Source organism: Rattus rattus, chromosome 4 (assembly GCF_011064425.1).
Source record: "Rattus rattus isolate New Zealand chromosome 4, Rrattus_CSIRO_v1, whole genome shotgun sequence".
Lineage (NCBI taxonomy): Eukaryota > Metazoa > Chordata > Mammalia > Rodentia > Muridae > Rattus > Rattus rattus.
Genome location: NC_046157.1, coordinates 83658879 through 83677000, shown reverse-complemented (window position 1 = coordinate 83677000; position 18122 = coordinate 83658879). Strand labels below are relative to the sequence as shown.

General features: G+C 44.3%; 2 protein-coding genes across 3 annotated transcripts in view; one reads left to right on the top strand and one right to left on the bottom strand.

Annotated features, from left to right (window-relative positions):
• The window catches only part of Polh (DNA polymerase eta), a 32541-nt gene extending 21030 nt beyond the window's left edge, over positions 1 to 11511 (bottom strand). Inside the window, exons 1-4 of one of the 2 annotated variants that reach the window (XM_032900641.1) lie at positions 11235 to 11511; positions 8012 to 8153; positions 7268 to 7402; positions 2919 to 3133 (exon numbers count right to left, since the gene is read on the bottom strand). In XM_032900641.1, the coding sequence (XP_032756532.1) occupies positions 2919 to 3133; positions 7268 to 7402; positions 8012 to 8148 (487 nt within the window). In that variant the 5' untranslated portion in view covers positions 8149 to 8153; positions 11235 to 11511. Of the gene's footprint in view, positions 1 to 2918; positions 3134 to 7267; positions 7403 to 8011; positions 8154 to 11234 lie in introns of those variants that run through there. The other variant, XM_032900642.1, reaches the window with a different exon arrangement.
• A 118-nt stretch (positions 11512 to 11629) lies between these two features.
• Xpo5 (exportin 5) overlaps positions 11630 to 18122 on the top strand; it is a 37694-nt gene continuing 31201 nt past the window's right edge. The window contains exons 1-4 of the mRNA XM_032900640.1: positions 11630 to 11894; positions 13485 to 13606; positions 14965 to 15037; positions 17823 to 17960. Coding sequence (XP_032756531.1) covers positions 11790 to 11894; positions 13485 to 13606; positions 14965 to 15037; positions 17823 to 17960 — 438 coding nt within the window. The 5' untranslated portion in view covers positions 11630 to 11789. The remainder of the gene's footprint in view (positions 11895 to 13484; positions 13607 to 14964; positions 15038 to 17822; positions 17961 to 18122) is intronic.

Here is an 18122-nt window from a genome sequence, read left to right as displayed (position 1 = left end):
ACAGCATGCACATGTGCGCCAAAGGGGTCAAACTCAGGTTGTTAGGCTTGCCGTGGGCTTGTAAGTGCCGCGGTGTTTCCCCAGCCGACCGTGCAAAGGTTTAGAAGACCAATTACACACCATTCCAGCAGCCTTAGTTTCAGCGTCTGTGAAAACTTAGTGGTGATGTGTAGCAAATACTTTATGTTAACAATTATTCATGAATAATGATTTATTGATTTCTGCAGTACTCAGATTGAAACCCATGATTCACATATGCTAGATATGTAGTCTACCAGCCCATGAACAATGATTTAAAAATAAATTCCCTGGGGTTGGGGATTTAGCTCAGTGGTAGAGCGCTTGCCTAGCAAGCGCAAGGCCCTGGGTTCGGTCCCCAGCTCCGAAAAAAAGAAAAGAAAAAAAAAATTCCCTCAAATTTTCTTCCTTACACTTCCTCTTTTTTGTTGTTTTTTTATTTTTTAAGACGGGGTTTCTCTGTGTAGCCCTGGCTGTCCTGGAACTCACTCTGTAGACCAGGCTGGCTTTGAACTCAGAGATTCGCCTGCCTCTGCCTCCCGAGTGCTGGGATAAAAGGCGTGCACTGCCATTACCGCCAGACTTCTTTTTTTTTTAAACATTTATTTATTTATTATGTATACATCATACAGCTTTCTGCCTGCATATATGCCTGCAGGCCAGAAGAGGGCACCAGACCTGATATTACAGATGGTTGTGAGCCACCATGTGGTTGCTGGGAATTGAACTCAGGATCTGGAATAGCAGTCAGTGCTCTTAACCTCTGAGCCATCTCTCCAGCCCCCACTGCCAGACTTCTTAAACTTCCTCTTGAACACTCTTCTTCACTAGAAAATATTCAGATTTGGTGGGGCTGGCAGTGCCTAACTATAACTGATAGCACTCAGAAGGCAGAGGCAGTAGGATCGCTGCAAGTTCAAGGCCAGCTTGGTCTGACTATTGAGCTCTGTCTCAAAAACAAAAATAAAACCTAGAAAACATTCATAATTTACTCACGCTTTAACTTTCACCGAAACAGGTATTTACATTAGAGAATGATTTCATGAGTAGTTTAAAATCCATCCAAGACATCTTTACAACTCAGTGTAAGACTATTCATGATCATGAACTTAATGGTCATTCGCAAATTCACAGTTGCAAAATAGAATAAAACATGATTATACAGCAAAGGAAATGGATACGCAGGAAATAAGCTCATGTTAGAGCCCATCTTGGCTGCCACCTCCTGACAGAAGACTCCTCTTCTGCTTATCATTCTATAAACATTCAAACCAAACATAACTAAGACCAAGCACATCTTCTTTCTCCAGGGTTCCCCCTCCCAATGCCCTCTGCTCTTAACAAAAGCGTATAATTTAACCAACACTAACTTTTTTCTTTCATTTTCCACTGTGCAGTCAGCATCAAAGCCTACTTCAGAATGATTTCTCTATCCCTCAACCCCTCCTGCTTTACCCACACTTTCTTACTTAAACTACCTTAACTCTTCTTGAAAACCAATTCCCAGCACCCCACACGGCAACTCATACCGACCTGTAACCCCAGCTCCAGGGCCTGACACACATGCAGGCAAAACACCAGTGAATATAGAATAAGAATAAATCTTTAAAAATATATAAAATGGCCGGGCGCGGTGGCGCACACCTGTAGTCCCAGCCACTCGGGAGGCTGAGACAGGAGGATTGCTTGAGTCCAGGAGTTCTGGGCTGCAGTGCACTATGACGATCGGGTGTTCGCACTAAGTTCAGCATCAATATGGTGACCTCCTGGGAGTGGGGGACCACCAGGTTGCCTAAGGAGGGGTGAACTGGCCCAGGTCGGAAATGGAGCAGGTCAAAAATATATAAAATGAATAAATTTTTAAAAATATATAAAATTTAGAGGTCAGAGAGGAGTATGCGCCAAAGCTCACACATGGAGGTCAGAGGACGGTGTGCAGGAGTCGGCTCTTTCCTTTCACAGAGCTCAGGTCACCAGGGTCAGTGCCTTTACTTGCTGTGCTTGTTGGAATGAGAAAGGCCCCATAAGTTCACATGGTCCCAGTTGCTGCAAGTCTCGCTGTTTAGGAAGAATTAGGAGGTGTGTCCCTGGGGTGTGGTTGAGGTTTCCTTGTTAGGTCTCTCTTCCCTGTGGTTGGTGTGAGGCATGTAAGCTCTTAGCTGCTGCTCCAGCACCGTGACTGCCTGCCTGACTGTTGCCTTGCTCCTCCTGACCGTCATGGACTCACCACTGAAACTATTAGCCCAATAATCCCTTTCTTCTGTAAGCTGCCTCGGTCACGGTATCTGCCTAGCAATAGAAAAGACACCCATAGAACAATATCACAGGCCCCACCACTTAAACTCTTCCCACTCAGTTTGAAGATGGACTCAGAGGACAAGCATTTGCTAGTGTACTGGAGGCCCTGGGTAAAACCTCACACCCGTGTGGTAACACAGGCCTGTAATCCTAGTCATTCCAAAGGTTAGGGGAGAAGGTTAGGGAATGTGAGGCCTAGGCAACACGGAAAGGAGGGAAAGGAAGCTTTGATCGGGATGTAAAGCAAATAAATTAATAAAAAGAAGAAAAGACCCTTTTCTTGAGGAGAAAATTTAATTAGTCAACCCTAAGGCCTCCATTTTCAAAGCTTATTCTGGTGCTGAAGAGATGGCTCAGCAGTTAAGAGCACTGGTTGCTCTTCCAGTGGACCCAGGTTATCTAAAGAGATATTAACTATCATAAACATCTTACAGTTTCTCATCATGGAAATACCCAGAAAGATAAGAGATTTTATATATCTTTTCATGATATACACAGGTGGTAATTTAAGTTTCCTTTCAATCATTTAAAAAGAATCAACGTAACCAGGAAAAGCAGGTCCCAGAAGCAGGAGCAGAAGTAACGTGATGCTATACAAGTACCTTTCTCAACAGTGTCCTCTACCGCGGGGCCTCGGGGCAGCCCTTCAATGTATGTGCTTGGCAACAAGTCTGCTGAGACAGGCTGACCTCGTAACTTTTCAAGTCTTTCCTGCACAGCATTGGTCAAATCTATATAAGCCTCATCGATGCTGGCACGTTCAATCACAGCAAAGTGAGACATTATCTCCATCACTTCAACACTAGCTTCCCGGTACCTAAGTAGAAGGATCACACATGCAGGCGATAAGGGGATGTAAGTTTGTGGCTGTCAACCCCATTTGTTCTTTCCATAATGAACAAGAATATTCATAAGCAAGTGACAAGTGGCTTAATAGAGAGGTAATAACAACACGACTGAAGGGAACAATGCTTAGGTAGAAAAGCAACAGAAACAAGGAAAAGAACGTTCTAGGAAAGCCTTCTCATGCAAGGTTAGCATTATACTACGTTTACAAAAGCATGCAGACTCTGAACTTTTATAACAAGGACCTCTCTAAAAAGAAAAGAAGTGCCTAGCATTCTCAAACAGCCTCTGTTCGCTTACCCCTTTCCTATTTATACACAGCTTTCCTATTTATTTTTGCTTCAGAATAAATATTCAAACAACTACAATTTATAGAGAACATGACACTCATCAGAATAGATCTTTCTTATGACAGCAGCTCTCACTACAAATTAACCAATTGACTATGGAGCTCAACTTCAGTCAGTAGTGTTGGGTGATATTAGCTAATCACTCTGAATATACTATCAGTCAAATTATAAAGACAAGTGCCTAGAATCTGGGGATACATCTGGGGAGATAGCTACTTTCTTCAGGGGAATATGTCATCATAGATCTATTTAAAACATGGGATAGTCTTTTGTCAACTTGACCCAAGCTAGGGTCATTTGGGAAGAGAAATTTCAAATAAGAAAATTAATAATTGCTGTATAAGACACAGTTCACTGAGGGCAGTGCTACTCCTGGGCAGGTATCCTAAGTTGTATATGAAAAACAAAACAAAACAAAACAAATTATATACAGACTGAATATATGTGAAACCACACGTGTGTGTGTGTGTGTGTATCAGTATCAATAATGTAACATAAATATTGTAATGATAATTAAAGAAAAAGAGGTCAGATTGTCTGACTTTTCTCTTACAACCTTTATCTGCATTAGGAAAAAGCTGAAAAGGAAAAAACAAACAAACAAACAAACAGTGTACAATACAATCATATACAAAATGGCAAAGAATACTCTATTGTAGTAGTCTGTACGTCTTAACAGCCTCTCAGGGAAGCTACTGTTTTGAAGGATATGTGAGAACCCTTACAAATTACTTACTGCACTGTGGTGGTTTGAATAGGATTGGCCTCCATAGGCTCTGCTTGGCCCACAGGGAGCAGTACTATTAGGATCTGTGACCTTGTTAGAATAGGTGTGGCCTTACTGGAGGAAGTGTATCACTGTGTAGACAGGCTTTGAGGGCCCCTAGTGCTCAAGCTCCACCCGATGTTGAACAATCAGTCTCTTCTAGGCTGCCTTCAAATCACAATGTGAACTCTCAGGCCCTCCTCTAGCACCCTGTCTGCCTGCTTGCTACCATGTTTCCTGCCATGAAGATAATGGACTGAACCTCTGAAACTGTAAGCCAGCCCCAGTTAAATATTGTCCTTGGACATGGTGTCTTCACAGCAATGGAAACTCAATCTAAGACATGTTTTTGTAAATAGTCTATTTATAACCTGGTATCTTAATTACTAAATGATTTGAAATCATCAGGTCCTTTAAACTCTCTGACCTATATACTCATTCCCAAACATCCTAAATTCACAATTGTTCATGATTTACTGAAGATTTGCTTTGCGCTTTGTTTTGTTTTCTGAGGCAGAGTCTCATATACCCCATGTTGGTGTAAAATTTATTCACTAGGTATCAAGGGATGACCTTGAACTCTAGATCCTTCTTTGTCCATATCCTAAGTGCTGGATTTACAGGGACATGCTACACAACACCCAACTACTAAAGGGTTTTTAAATAAATGGTTCTATTGAGGTTAGTGAAATGTGCTTTTCCCCAAACTTTACAGTCAACAACATCTATTTCACAGAAGCTATACTGCTAACATAGCGTGCAATACTGCGTGTCTATTAACTGAATAAATTCTGCTTTATGGTTGAGCTATTTTTGTTGTTGTTTTTGTTGTTATTCCAGACACGGTTTCTCTGCAGACCCTAGGCTGTCCTTGATCTAGCTCTGTAGACCAGGTCGACCACGAACTCACAAAAAATATGCCTGTCTCTGTTCTGGATTACTGGGATTAAATCTGAGTACTTGAATTAAAGACATGGCCTCCCACCTTCAACAGCTTTTGTCAACTATATTTTTAGTCTTCCAGTTCAGTCAATTCATCAAAGCCTGATGCCTAAACCATAACATACAACATACTATGATAATGTATGCAGGACATATGGACCGTGCCACCAGAGGAACCGGCACAGAACAGATAAGGTTGAGCATGTTCAAACCCTAGAAATCTCAAAAATTGAGACTAGAATCTCATCCTGAGACCAGAAAGAGTAGAGCTAACTTCCTCCCTGTTTCCATGCCTACCTGGGAGCACGTAACCCAGAGACCCCCGACCAGGTGGTACAATTGACAGTCATGGAACACAGCGCCTGGAAGACCTCTCCATGCTAATGAGGCATCTCAGTGCCTTAGCTTTCGGCCAAGGACCTTTTTCCAGCCCCCAAACCATAGAACCCTTGGTTCACCCGAAATAGAGGGTATGCATTCAAACCTATTCTGGATAAAGAAGTATGAACAAGCTAAGATCATCTCAGAGAGCTGCTTCATTTAAAGATCTTCAGAGAAGGCCTTCGTCTAAAAGGACAACACTATGGATGCTAATAACTGAACCTGGGGTCCTCTGGAAGATCAGCAAAAGCTCTTTAACTACTAAGCCATCTTTCTAGCCCTTGTGTAGCTTATTTTTAATGGTTTTATTATGTGTGAGTGTGTATATATACACACATGTACATATGCACACACGTGTGGAAGTCAGAGGATAACTTTTGGCAGTTGGTTCTCTCCTTCTGCCACCTTTACTCACTGAGCCACCTCACTGGCCCAATATAAAGTTTTAATGATGACTGTTCATCTCCCTCTCTCCCCATCTCCCCAGCTACCTACATACCAGTCAACCTGTCACGTGTGCGTGCGCATTTGCCTGTGTGTCAGAAGACAACATGCAGGAGTTGCTTCTCTCTTTCTACCGTATGGGTTCCAAGTACAAACACCTGCTGAGCCATCTCACCAACCCAGTAATAATTGATTTAAATTCAATTCTAGCACTCGGGAGGCAGAGGCCATTGGAACTCTGAGTTCGAGACCAGCCTGGTCTACAGAGTGAATTCCAGGACAGACAGGGCTACATAGAGAAACCCTGTCTTGAAAAAAAACCAAAAAACAAAAAGACCAACTAACCAATCAAATAAACCAAACAACAACAATTATGTTTTTTTTAAATTATGTGTGTGTGTGTGTGTGTGTGTGTGTGTGTGTGTGTGTGTGTGAGTATGATATGTGTACCTGACTGCAAGTGCCCTCAGAAGCCAGAGGCCTCCAATTCCTCTAGTGCTGGGGTTACAGGCAGTTGTGAATGTCCAGTATGGATGCTGGGATCCTCACATCTTCTGCAAGAGCAGTATCTGTTCTTAACCATTGGGCCATCTTTTACCTTCCATAATAATTGATTTTTTTTTTCAAAAAAGGTTTACTTATTCCATGTCTGAGTGCTCTTCTGCCTGCACGTCAGCGGAGGGCATCGGAGCCCATTACAGATGGGTGTGAGTCACCATGTGGTCGCTGGAAATTGAACTCAGGACCTCTGGAAGAGCAGTCAGTGCTCTTAACCACTGAGCCATCTCCCCAGCCCAATAATTGATTTTTTTTTCTTTTCTTTTCTTTTTTTTGGAGCTGGGGACCGAACCCAGGGCCTTGCGCTTGCCTACCACTGAGCCAAATCCCCAACCCCCAATAATTGATTTTTAAATAAGGAAGATGATGAATGGTTGCATAAAAGCAGGAACTATTAAAAGCAATGCTGACACGGTTACTACTGAAGCACACGTGAAATAGTTAGCGCAGACACAGATCTGACAGAATGTCTTCGTCTTAGTCTAAACAGCAGTTCACTGAGCAAGGAGCAGCAGACGAGCAGTACCAAGTATCACCTGAAACTTTTTTAAAGTGTGTTCCTTGGTATTAAACCTGGGCAACCACTCTACCACTGGGCCACACTGCATTCCCAGGAAACCCTCTCTAACCCCTCTACCTTCCTGTGCGGTGTTCTTTTGCTTACTTGGTGAGGTTAGCTTTCCCACGGGACTCACGAACTTGTGCCAGCAGAAGATCTGGACATAACTTCTTAGCATCATCAGCCCACATGTTTCTAGTGACGCCAAATGCACGCGCCTCATAGCTCACTGCAATAATTCTAAAGTTAGAGGGGAGAAAAGGAAATAAAACCAAAAATATTACATGATGCTATTGTTCAATCCCAGACACAGCAGTTCGGAAATCTCACAAACAAGATCTAGAACAGAGTTATTGAGTTTCCATAGATCAAAATACCTGTGGGGCCTAAGGTTAAGAGCACTGGTTGCTCTTTTTACCTGGGTGGCTTACAACTGTCTGTAACTCCAGTCCCAGGGGGATCTGACACCCTCTTTTGGCCTCTGTGGGTATTGAATGCAGGTGGTACAGACATGTGGACAAAACACTCACACACATAAAAATCTAGGAGGGGCTGGAAAGACGGCTCAATCAATAAAGTACCTGCTGTACCAATAGGCAGATTTGAGTTTGGATTCCCCAGGACCCCCAGGAAAAGCTGGGTGCAGTAGTATATGCCTTTAATCCTAGATATGGGAAGGGAGCTAACAGCCTCACTGAATCAGTGAGCTTCAGGTTCAATGACAGTGTTTCAAAACATAAAGTGGAAAGCAACTGAGGAAGACCCTCAATATTAACCTCTGCACACACACATACATACACACACACACACACGTGCACACACCAGTCATGACACAATCATGATACATACCCACCACCTTTCCATGATTTGTACTGTACAACTGCACAAGGTTTATTCCTTAAATGAGGATTTTGCCGCTGTTCCACTTGTACGAAAAAACAGTCCATGTCTACAAGAGCAACCACGCGGTCCTGTCCTGGAGCCATTTAGTCTGGAAGACATTTATAAACAGAAAAATCATCTAAAACACAGAACACCTCCACTGCATTTCTACCGGGTGTGGGAGTACACATCTTTGATCTCATCCCTCAGGAGGCAGAGGCAGCAGATCTTTCAGTTTTACATAGGAAGACACTGTCTCAAAGCAATGACTGCCACACATTTACATTCTAATCGATGAGAACAATAACTGCCACACATTTACATTCTAATCGATGAGAACAATAACTGCCACACATTTACATTCTAATCTATGAGAACAATAACTGCTATACATTTACATTCTAGTTGATAAGCCGCAACAGTAGGAATGTGGTCACTAACATGAAGGATATTTTCACCTACTGTTGACACGAGAATAAACGTATAATTTTATGAAGGTGATAATCTAAAAGCTTTAAACATAGTTCTACTTGCCTCAAACTCTACTTGCTCCTCCTGCTTCTACCTCCCAAGTGGTGGGGTCACAAGCACACATCATCACATCTGGCTACCCATTCTAAGGAAAAGACATTTCATAAAGGATACTCATATAGCCCAAAGTTGCCTGTCTTAGTTGCTACTCTGTTGCTGTGAAGGGACATCAGCACCAAGGCAACAGAAAGCCTTTAATTTGAGGCTTGCTTACAGCTCTAGAGGATTAGTCCATGACCATCATGACAGGAAGACAGGCACGGTGCTGGAGCAGTAGTTGAGAGCTTTCTTTCTTGATCCAAAGGCAGAGAGACACGGGGCCTGGGGTGGGTTTCTGAAACCTTAGAACCCCAAACCCAGAGACACAGCTCTTCCCACAAAGCCATTCTTCTAATTCTTTCTGAACAGTCCCACTAAGAACCAAGCATTCAGACAAACAGGCCTATGGGGGCCTTGTCACTTAAACTACACAGTGCTTAACAATGGACTTAGCATCACTCATCATGGAAAAAGGAAATTAAAACCAGAGATCAAAACGCCCACAATGTATATCACTCTGGGGAGAGGACCGCTGTAGTCTCGCTGACTGACGGATCTCAAACATAAATTGAGGGAAAAGAAAAGAAAATGTTCTATATCAATCAACCTCAGATTGAAAACATTCAGGAAAAAAGACCCTGCAGGCAGGGAATGCACATGAACACTTCCGGTATCTCTTCACACAGCCTAGGTGCTATAATCTGCAGTGTCTGCGGAGTGTTGCTCAGTGTGAGAGCTCTTTCCTAGTGTTCTCAAGGCCACAGCTTTGAGTCTCAGCAAGCGCCTCTGTGTGCATGTCTGTGCATGTATGTGCGTGTCTGTGCATGTATGTGTGTGTCTGGGCATGTATGTCATAGTGCGTGTCTGGGCATGTATGTGTGTGTCTGGGCATGTATGTCATAGTGCGTGTCTGTGCATGTATGTGCGTGTCTGGGCATGTATGTCACATCCCAGTTAGGGCATCACAGGATCAATCCTCTGTGTGCATGTCTGTGCATGTATGTCATATCCCAGTTAGGGCATCATGGGATCAACCCTCTGTGAATATAACACCATAGCCTTCATGAAGAACTGGGGGGTGTTGGTGAGACAGGGGCTCACTGAGCAGCTCTAGCTACCCTGCAACTCACTCTGTAGACCAGGCTGGTTTCAAACTCACAGAGGTCCAAACTGCCCCCTGTTCTCATGCAAATTTTAAATCTTGAAACACTTAGAAACAGTTGGACATAGAACATGGTGGCACACTTCTTAAGTCCTAGCACTCAAGAGGCTAAGACAAAAAGCTTTTAAGTTCAAGGCCAGCCTGGATTACATAGAAAGAAGAAAGCACAGCCACATATGAATGAAGAGAATAACCTAATACTATGTGAATACCCCGTTTCTCTGCAAATTTTCAACAACCATGCAACTATCAATAGATACCTTCAAGGATTGCTTTGTGAGGTTCAGTGATTTTCCCATTGTGTAATTCCTTTTTTGTTTTGAAGAATGGTTCTGAATGTCATGTAGCCCAAATCAGTCTCAAAACTTGCTCTGTAGCCACAGATGAACCTGAGCTCTTTGCTCCTCCCCACAAATGCTGAGATTACAGGCACAGGCCACCACGGTCGTGGCACTGTGGTTTTTAAAGGTTCTCAAGACGATTTCCAATATGCACTGCTTTGCATACCAATGGCCTAGCACAAATAATACTTTTTACAGAAATGCAGGAAATGCATTATTTAAATACAAGAAACAGGTTATACAGACGAGTGAGCTAGCACCCAACTGTAACTTTAAGCAGTTATTTTTCAAGTTCAACTTCAAAACAGTGCCGACCCACTTCTACCACAGAGCTGCAATATTATTGCAAAGAAAACAAACGCCTTACAAATCCAACCCTTCACCTAAAACAAAGGATCCAAGGTTTAAAAACCTTTACACTTAAGTCAGGCAAACCTTTGCACTAAAGTGGCTTTTCTGTAATACTGGAACAGATAAAGCCAGAAAATGGCAAATGCACTGTCACAATCAATATAGGGTAAGTACCACAATCAATAAAAATATCAGAGGCAAAACTGGAAGCGAAGCTGTGATTTAAGGGCAACAATTTACTGTAAAAAAAAAAAACACCCCATAAAACATATGCAAGATAAGAGATAATGAAGCCTTTTAATTTATGTGTTCCTTTTGTACTTTTATGTATTGGTGAAAACCCAACGCAGTGACAAAACTTAAAGGACTACGTAAATTTGGGTTCGGCTTTTCTCTTTTTTGGTTTTGTTTTGTGAGGTCTCACGTTGTAGTTCAGTCTGGCCTCAAACTGGAAGCAATCCTCCTGCCTCAGCCTCCCAGAGGTATAGTGGGATGCCTTTTCAAGCATCTCAATTCATCCCATTCTGTACAAAACACGTTTGGAGTCGGTCGTATAGTAACACGCTCGAGAAAATAAACACAGGTGAAGAAGGTTTAACAGTTACAAGAAAAATTCTTTCTACAAGAAAACTCTTTTAGAGGCAATCTCAGGGCCTTCTCTCCCAGTAAGCATGTTTTCATTTCGACCCAGTCACTCCAAGTTAAAACCGACAGCTACAAAAGCAATCCGACGCAGCGATCGCGAATCGCGTTTTAATGTTCTTACCAAGGCGACAGACACCTGTCAAACTGCCAAGAGCGATGCTCCGGGCTCCGGGCTGAGTCCACTGGAAGGAAAATGACAGCGTCTAGACGAGGTCGTCGCCTTCCCAGGAGCAGGTCAGTGGATTCCGAGAGAGACTTACTGCCTGTGGTGACACAGAACCGAGTAGTTATCCCTCGGATCCTTCCGAGCAAACAGCCTTCAGAGCCTGAAGGTTTGCGCCCCACAGCAAGCCCAGGGGAAATTAGGAGTTCAGCACCGCGCGCGCTGAGAGAGACGGTTGATGCGCCTGCGCACCGCAGAACTTCCGTCCCCAGCCCCGCCCAGCCAGGCGCGGCCCTCACATTGAGCCGCCACTTCCGCGCGCGCATGCGCCGTGGCTGATCCGGCGCATGCGCGGCGCTGGGTTCTTCCCAGCTCCAACCTCTGGTACTCACGCTCCTCCTCCCGTTTCTCCACCCCCAGCTCGCCGCGGCCCGGTATCAACGTGTGGTCCCGCCAGGGGAACCGAGCGTACCTCGTGCTCCCGGGACGCCGGTGGTTTTCCCGGCACTAGCCATGGAGATGGAGCAAGTGAACGCGCTGTGCGAGGAGCTAGTGAAAGCGGTGACGGTCATGATGGACCCCAGCTCTACCCAGCGCTACCGGCTGGAAGCCCTCAAGGTAGCTGGGGTCCTGGCGGCCTGGGCCTGCCCCGAGACCCCTATCCCAGGCTTCCCTCACGGCCTCTCCAAACTCAGTTCGTCTCCCGCCTCTGCGGCCTTTGGACCTCCCACTCCCTGTGGGGAGGGTGGCTTCTGGTCGCGGCCCTCACCTCCTCCCACTTGAGTCTTCTCTTGCTTGCGCGCTTGCCTTTGCATCGCACGCAAGGGTCCCTAACTGTTGCACATTCCCTAGCCACTTCTCAGTGGCCCTTCTGCCCGCTCCTCACTTCTTTTCACTCTAGATCACACCGCGGTCACCACAACCGCAGGGTGCAGCGGCTCTGAAGCCAGAGCAAACCCCATATTCCCTGGCTTCGGGGAGCGCACGTGCAAATTCCTGCCCCAGTGCCACCCTCATTCTTCCCTGCTGATCACTCCAGACTTGTGCTGATTCTAGATCCCCGAGTGTCCATTTTCTTACATCCTTACGTACTTCTATCTCTTTCCAGTCTTTGGCATCTCTGGGGCTGATTTGTAATGCTCCTTCCATGTTTATAGCTGTGAGATATTCTTCGGCTATTTTTGCGCGAAGATGAGCTTTACCACTGGCTTTGCATTTGCAAAGGGGCACTTTGGTTTCCTGGAAGTAGTTTTCTTGCATCCCGTGTGCTCTCCGCCCCAGGGTCTAGCTCAGGTTTTGCTATTTGGGAACGCTAATACCTGCAACAGAGCTGCTTTTTCGTTAGAGTGAACGCCAACATATAGATGTATGTGGCGCAGGATTTGGAATCAAACAACTCTGTTCTCTGTTTTTTATTATGAAGAATTTTACTTAGGCACAGAAATAGACCACCACAATGATCCCGAATAGGCCTATGACCCAAACTCAGATGATACAGAGATTTGCTTGTTCACTGTCTCTTCCTGGCACCCGTAGTTTTTAAAGCTAATTCTAGAGATTGACATTCCACTTGTATGGGTATATCTCTAACATTTTTTTTTTTTACTCGTTTAGATCCAGTTTATTTTTAGTATTAGCATGACTAATATCAAAATGGAGAGTGTCTGCATTACTAGTCTAGATTCTCTCATCTTAAAAATACAGCTAAAAGGACAGCAGGTAATCCCTGCTACTGGGGAGACTAAGGCAGGAGATTCAAAAGTTAAACACCTCCCTGAGCAACTTAGTAAGACCTTTTCTCAAAACAAGTAAACAGAACAACCTCAGTTGATGGCATAGAGGGTGAATTGCTTGTAATTATGGCTGGCTACCATAATTCAGGTGTAGGGGAGGAAGAGACTCACCAGCCAGTCTAGGCAAATCCTGAGTTCCAGGTTCTCAAAATAACAGCGAGAGAAAGACATTCAGCTTCAATCTCTAGCTTCCATTTGAATGTGCAGCTCTGTCATCGTGAACATATGCATGGAAACACTGCACACGTACAGTAAGAAAGGAAGCCGAGGATATAGTTTAGAGGTATCGGGCTTGCCCTGCTCGTGAAAGGTTCAGTTCCCAGTAGCACACACAGTCGGCTAAGGTTGTACTTTTATGATTTTTAGTCTCTATTTTTCATGCCTCCCCATGGAAATTTAACGTTCCTTCTTTCAGTTTTGTGAAGAGTTTAAAGAAAAGTGCCCTATCTGTGTCCCATGTGGCTTGAAGTTGGCCGAAAAAACACAAATTGCCATCGTCAGACATTTTGGCCTTCAGATCCTGGAACACGTTGTCAAGTAAGGAACTCTTACCACTATAGCTTGTTGAAGAGAACAGCTCTTTAACCCTTTCACGACCACACAGGTGCTTTCCCAGTGACAAGAAATAAACAATGATTACTAAGGATGAACTCAGGATGTTGTTCTTTCTTCAGGAAAGTGTGTTAAACATACTAAATATTCAACAAGCCAGGCTTGGTGAGTCACATTTAAGGCTTAGCACTGAGGAACTGAAGCTGGAAGATGCCACAAGTTTAGGCCCTCCTGGGCTACATAGTTCTACTATAGTGGGCTACAGAGTGAAACTTTGTCTCAAGAAACCAAATTTTAAAAAGAAACAGAAAAGCTTTTTTGTTTGTTTTTGAAGAGCAACTCTATTATTGTAGATGACTAGATGAAGAAATGCTGATTTGTGACATGAATCCCATATAAATGCTAAGTGATGCATGCATGCATGTATGTATGTATTTCTGTTGTTCCTGTTCTGGTCGAATGTGGACTTTTTTTGTTCATTCTCTGAAGAGTACAAAGTAGAAATATAACCCCCCCCCCCAGCTGGGGACCGAACCCAGGCAAGCGCTCTACCACTGAGCTAAATCCCCAACCCCTACAAAGTAGAGTTTTTAAATGGACTGTTTGTTTGTTTATGTGTGTAAGTGCTTTGCCTGACTGTGTGTGTGTGTGTGTGTGTGTGTGTGTGTGTGTGTGTGTGTGTGTGCGCGCACCATGTATGTACCTGGTACCTGGTTAGATCCCTTGGAGCTGGAGTTACAGATATGATCAACTGCCAAACTCAAGCTCCCTGCAAGAGCAGCAAGTGCACTTAGCCATCTTCCTGGTACCAAGATTCTTTTTAAGATTTTATTATATCTTATTAAATGTGCATTTGTTTGAGTATGTGCTTGTGAGGGCAGATACAGAGGTATTTGATTCTCCTGGAGATTGTTGGTGTTTCTGTGCTGCCCAACATGGGTGCTGGGAGCCAAACTCAGGTCCTCCTAACTACTGAGACATCTCAGAATTGTAATTTCCTTATTTTAAAGGATTTTTTGTTTTATTTTATTTGTTTGTTTGTTTTGGGGTTGGTTTGGTTTAGTTTGATTTTTTGCTTGCTTGTTTGTTTGTTTGTTTTTGAGACAGTCTCAATGTAGCCTTGGCTGTCCTGGAATTCACTGTGTAGCCCAGCTGGCCTTGAACTCAGAGAGCGCCTGTCTCTGCCTCTGGAGTGTTAGGATAGAAGGTGAGTGCCACCACGGCTGGCCAAAAGCATTTCTTAATGAAACCTCTAACATCATATAAAGCAGGAAACACAGATATTCTCCCGTGAAGAGAAGACTGCTGACATGGTTTTGCTGGTTTTCTGTTTTGGTGGTCAGGTTTCGGTGGAACAGCATGTCTCGATTGGAGAAGGTCTACCTGAAGAACAGTGTCATGGAGCTGATTGCAAATGTGAGCAAGGGGTATTGGGAGGCCGTGTTCCTAGGCAACTGTGCCAAAAGTCATGACTTCCACATAGGTCACCCGGGTGACTAAGGAGAGACTGGAAGAGGTTAAAGATGCTCAGCAAATGAATAAAGAAGCTTCTTAGGGGGGCTGGAGAGATGGCTCAGTGGTTAAGAGCACTGACTGCTCTTCCAGAGGTCCTGAGTTCAAATCCCAGCAACCACATGGTGGCTCACAACCATCTGTAATGATATCCAATGCCCTCATCTGGTGTGTCTGAAGACAGCTACAGTGTACTCACATACATAGAATAAATCTTAAAAAAAAAAAAAAAAGCCAGAAAGGGAAAAAAAAAAAAAGTATCATTTTAAAAAGAAGCTTCTTAGAGAAGCTGGGTGTGGTGTCATACACCTTTTACCCCAGCCCTGGGGAGGCAGAGGTGGGCAGATCCCGACGCACTCCAGGCCAGACTGGTCTACACGAGTGAGTGCCAGGACCAGGAAGGCTGCATAGAGAGGCCCTGCCTAAAAGGAAAGATTCTTAGGTATAAGTTAGACGGCCATAACACCGCTCACTTCGTATCTCTTCCTTTTATCTAAGCCGAACTGTGGTGATACATGTGGTAAAATACAGAATGGATTTGTTTCAACTTTTAATAAGACTTCAAACGTGTTATAAAGTGATGGTCTTTTTACTTCTTTAATTCAGACAGGTTGTGGTAATAATTATTATTAATCGGAGGTTTCCACCCTACCTTTGACCATTTATTTCCCAGATAAAACACAGAACCTTTACATTTATGATAAACCTTTAAAGCGCTAGAGCTGGGCAGATATGCACCCTCTAAGCTATTAGTATCTACTTCTGCACCAATAACCCTGAGTTATAACTTGCCATCTGGGCTGCTCTTGCTTTCATGAGTTACCTGCCTCACGGCATCTTCTCCTCTCTACTTTCTTCCCCATTCCTTCATGAGCTCTTGTCTCGGACCCCAAGTCCAGGAACCAAAGCTGCCTACCTCTCCTGCCCAGCTATAGGCTGTAGGCATCTTTATTCAACCATTAGCTTTAAATTAAGGAGCAAGGTCATATAGCATCCCTTGGTATACTGAGTAAATTCTCCTAAGGAATCTTAGATGTAAATTAGATGATTGTAAGAGGATCCTCGGAAGGACTCCTCTTCCTGGGAACAGCCGGCCTTGGAGTCCAGTGTTAGCATTGTAGTACATAGCAACAGACCAGACCTCAACCAGCTGTCCACATAATCTGGATGGCCTCAGACTCTCCTTCCGGGATTCAAGATTTGCCCCACCATGCCAAGCCGGTCTTTCCTTTTTTTGAGACAGGACTTCATTCTGTGGCCCATGCTGTCCTCCACTTGAGAGCAGACCTCCTGCCTCAGCCTTCCACATGCTGGGATTGCAGGCATCAGCCACCATGCCTGTCTTTTCTCTTATAACAAAGGGCAGGAAAGGAGATCCCTGAATATTTGGTGAGGCTGCTTTTTGAGATAAGGTCACATGAAACACAGAGTAGCTTCAGTCTTTCTGTGTAGTGGAGAATAAACTTGAATTTCTGACACTGCTGGGTGCAGCCTTACAGGCAAGCACTAACAATCTGGCCTTGCACTACTTTTAATAAGAAAGAGGCGCTTTGCCAACTTATGGATCCGTTTAGCTAGTGGAGACCTATAATTTACTACTCCAAAGAGACGAGCATTGATCACTCATCAATTTTAATGTTTAAATTCTTGGAAGACAGAGATAGTGTATCTTTCTCTTTAGTATTAGAACTTCTGTGACTGTAGTGCTCTTCAGTGCCCTACCGATTTATCAGTGTTCCAGTTTATTCCTGTATTCCACTTTGGCCTTTAGAACTCCGAAACAGTGTGAAAGTCTCTTTAGTTCGTGAGTCAGAGCGACTGTGCTTTCCTGGCTCTGTGACAGCTGTTCATTAGCTGTGGAAACAGTGACCAGTGAGAATGCAGGCCAAGTGACACAGACATGGAGAACAGGTTAGGTTCAAAGGAGACCTGATGATCAGTGTTGTGCTTCTGTTCATGTAGAGGGCTGGGTGTGGTGAGTGCTTGGCGTGTATTATGAGATCAGAAGACACCTTGAGGTAATCAACTCTTCCCTTAACCATTTGGGTTCTGGGGATGGAACTGAGGTTGTCAGCCTTGGCCCCCAGTGCCTTTACTCACTGAGCCATCTCCTGCACCCTCTCTACCCCCCACCCCCACACTTTTTTTTTTTTTTTTTTTTTTTTGTTCTTTTTTTTGGAGCTGGGGACCCAACCCAGGGCCTTGTGCTTCCTAGGCAAGCGCTCTACCACTGAGCTAAATCCCCCAAGCCCCCCAACCCCCCTTTTTGAGGCAGGGTTTCATGTAGCTGACCTCAAACTTGCTATGTTTCAGAGAATGGCACTGACTCATTTTTTGTCACTGTGTGTACACACTCAAGCACAGACACATAGTAGAGGATGTCCATGAAGGTTGAGGGCAACTTTCAGAGGCCCACCATGGGTTCCAGGTCACCAGGCTTACACAGCAAGCACTTAGCCTGCTGTGCCATCTCGCTGGCTCTGAGGAGGACTTGCTCTTCTGATGCTCCTCTCTCCCCTTCCTGTGTGTGGGATCACAGGTGTGTCCTCTGGAGCTCAGACCCTGGGCCTCAGCAAATATTGTGCCACCTGAGCCATATTCCACGTGCAAGCATTCTGTATCTTTACAGCGCAGTTTTCATGCCTAGAAGTCTAAACCTTAGAGTCTTCACGATCTCATTCTTTTTCAGGGAACACTGAGCATTTTGGAGGAGGAGAACCATATTAAAGATGTTCTGTCTAGAATTGTGGTGGAGATGATCAAGCGAGAGTGGCCTCAGCACTGGCCTGACATGCTCATGGAGTTGGACACTCTCTCCAGGCAAGGGGTATGGAGTGCATGTGTGACTGCATGTGCTTATGTTAGAGCAGGCTGACGGCTCTGCTCTGTAGCCCTGTCGTGTCCGTGGTTTTATCAGTAGCAGGTCATCTGTTTGCATGTGTCCATAATCTAATGCTTTTGTTTAATAGCCTCTTTTCTCTTGGCCTAG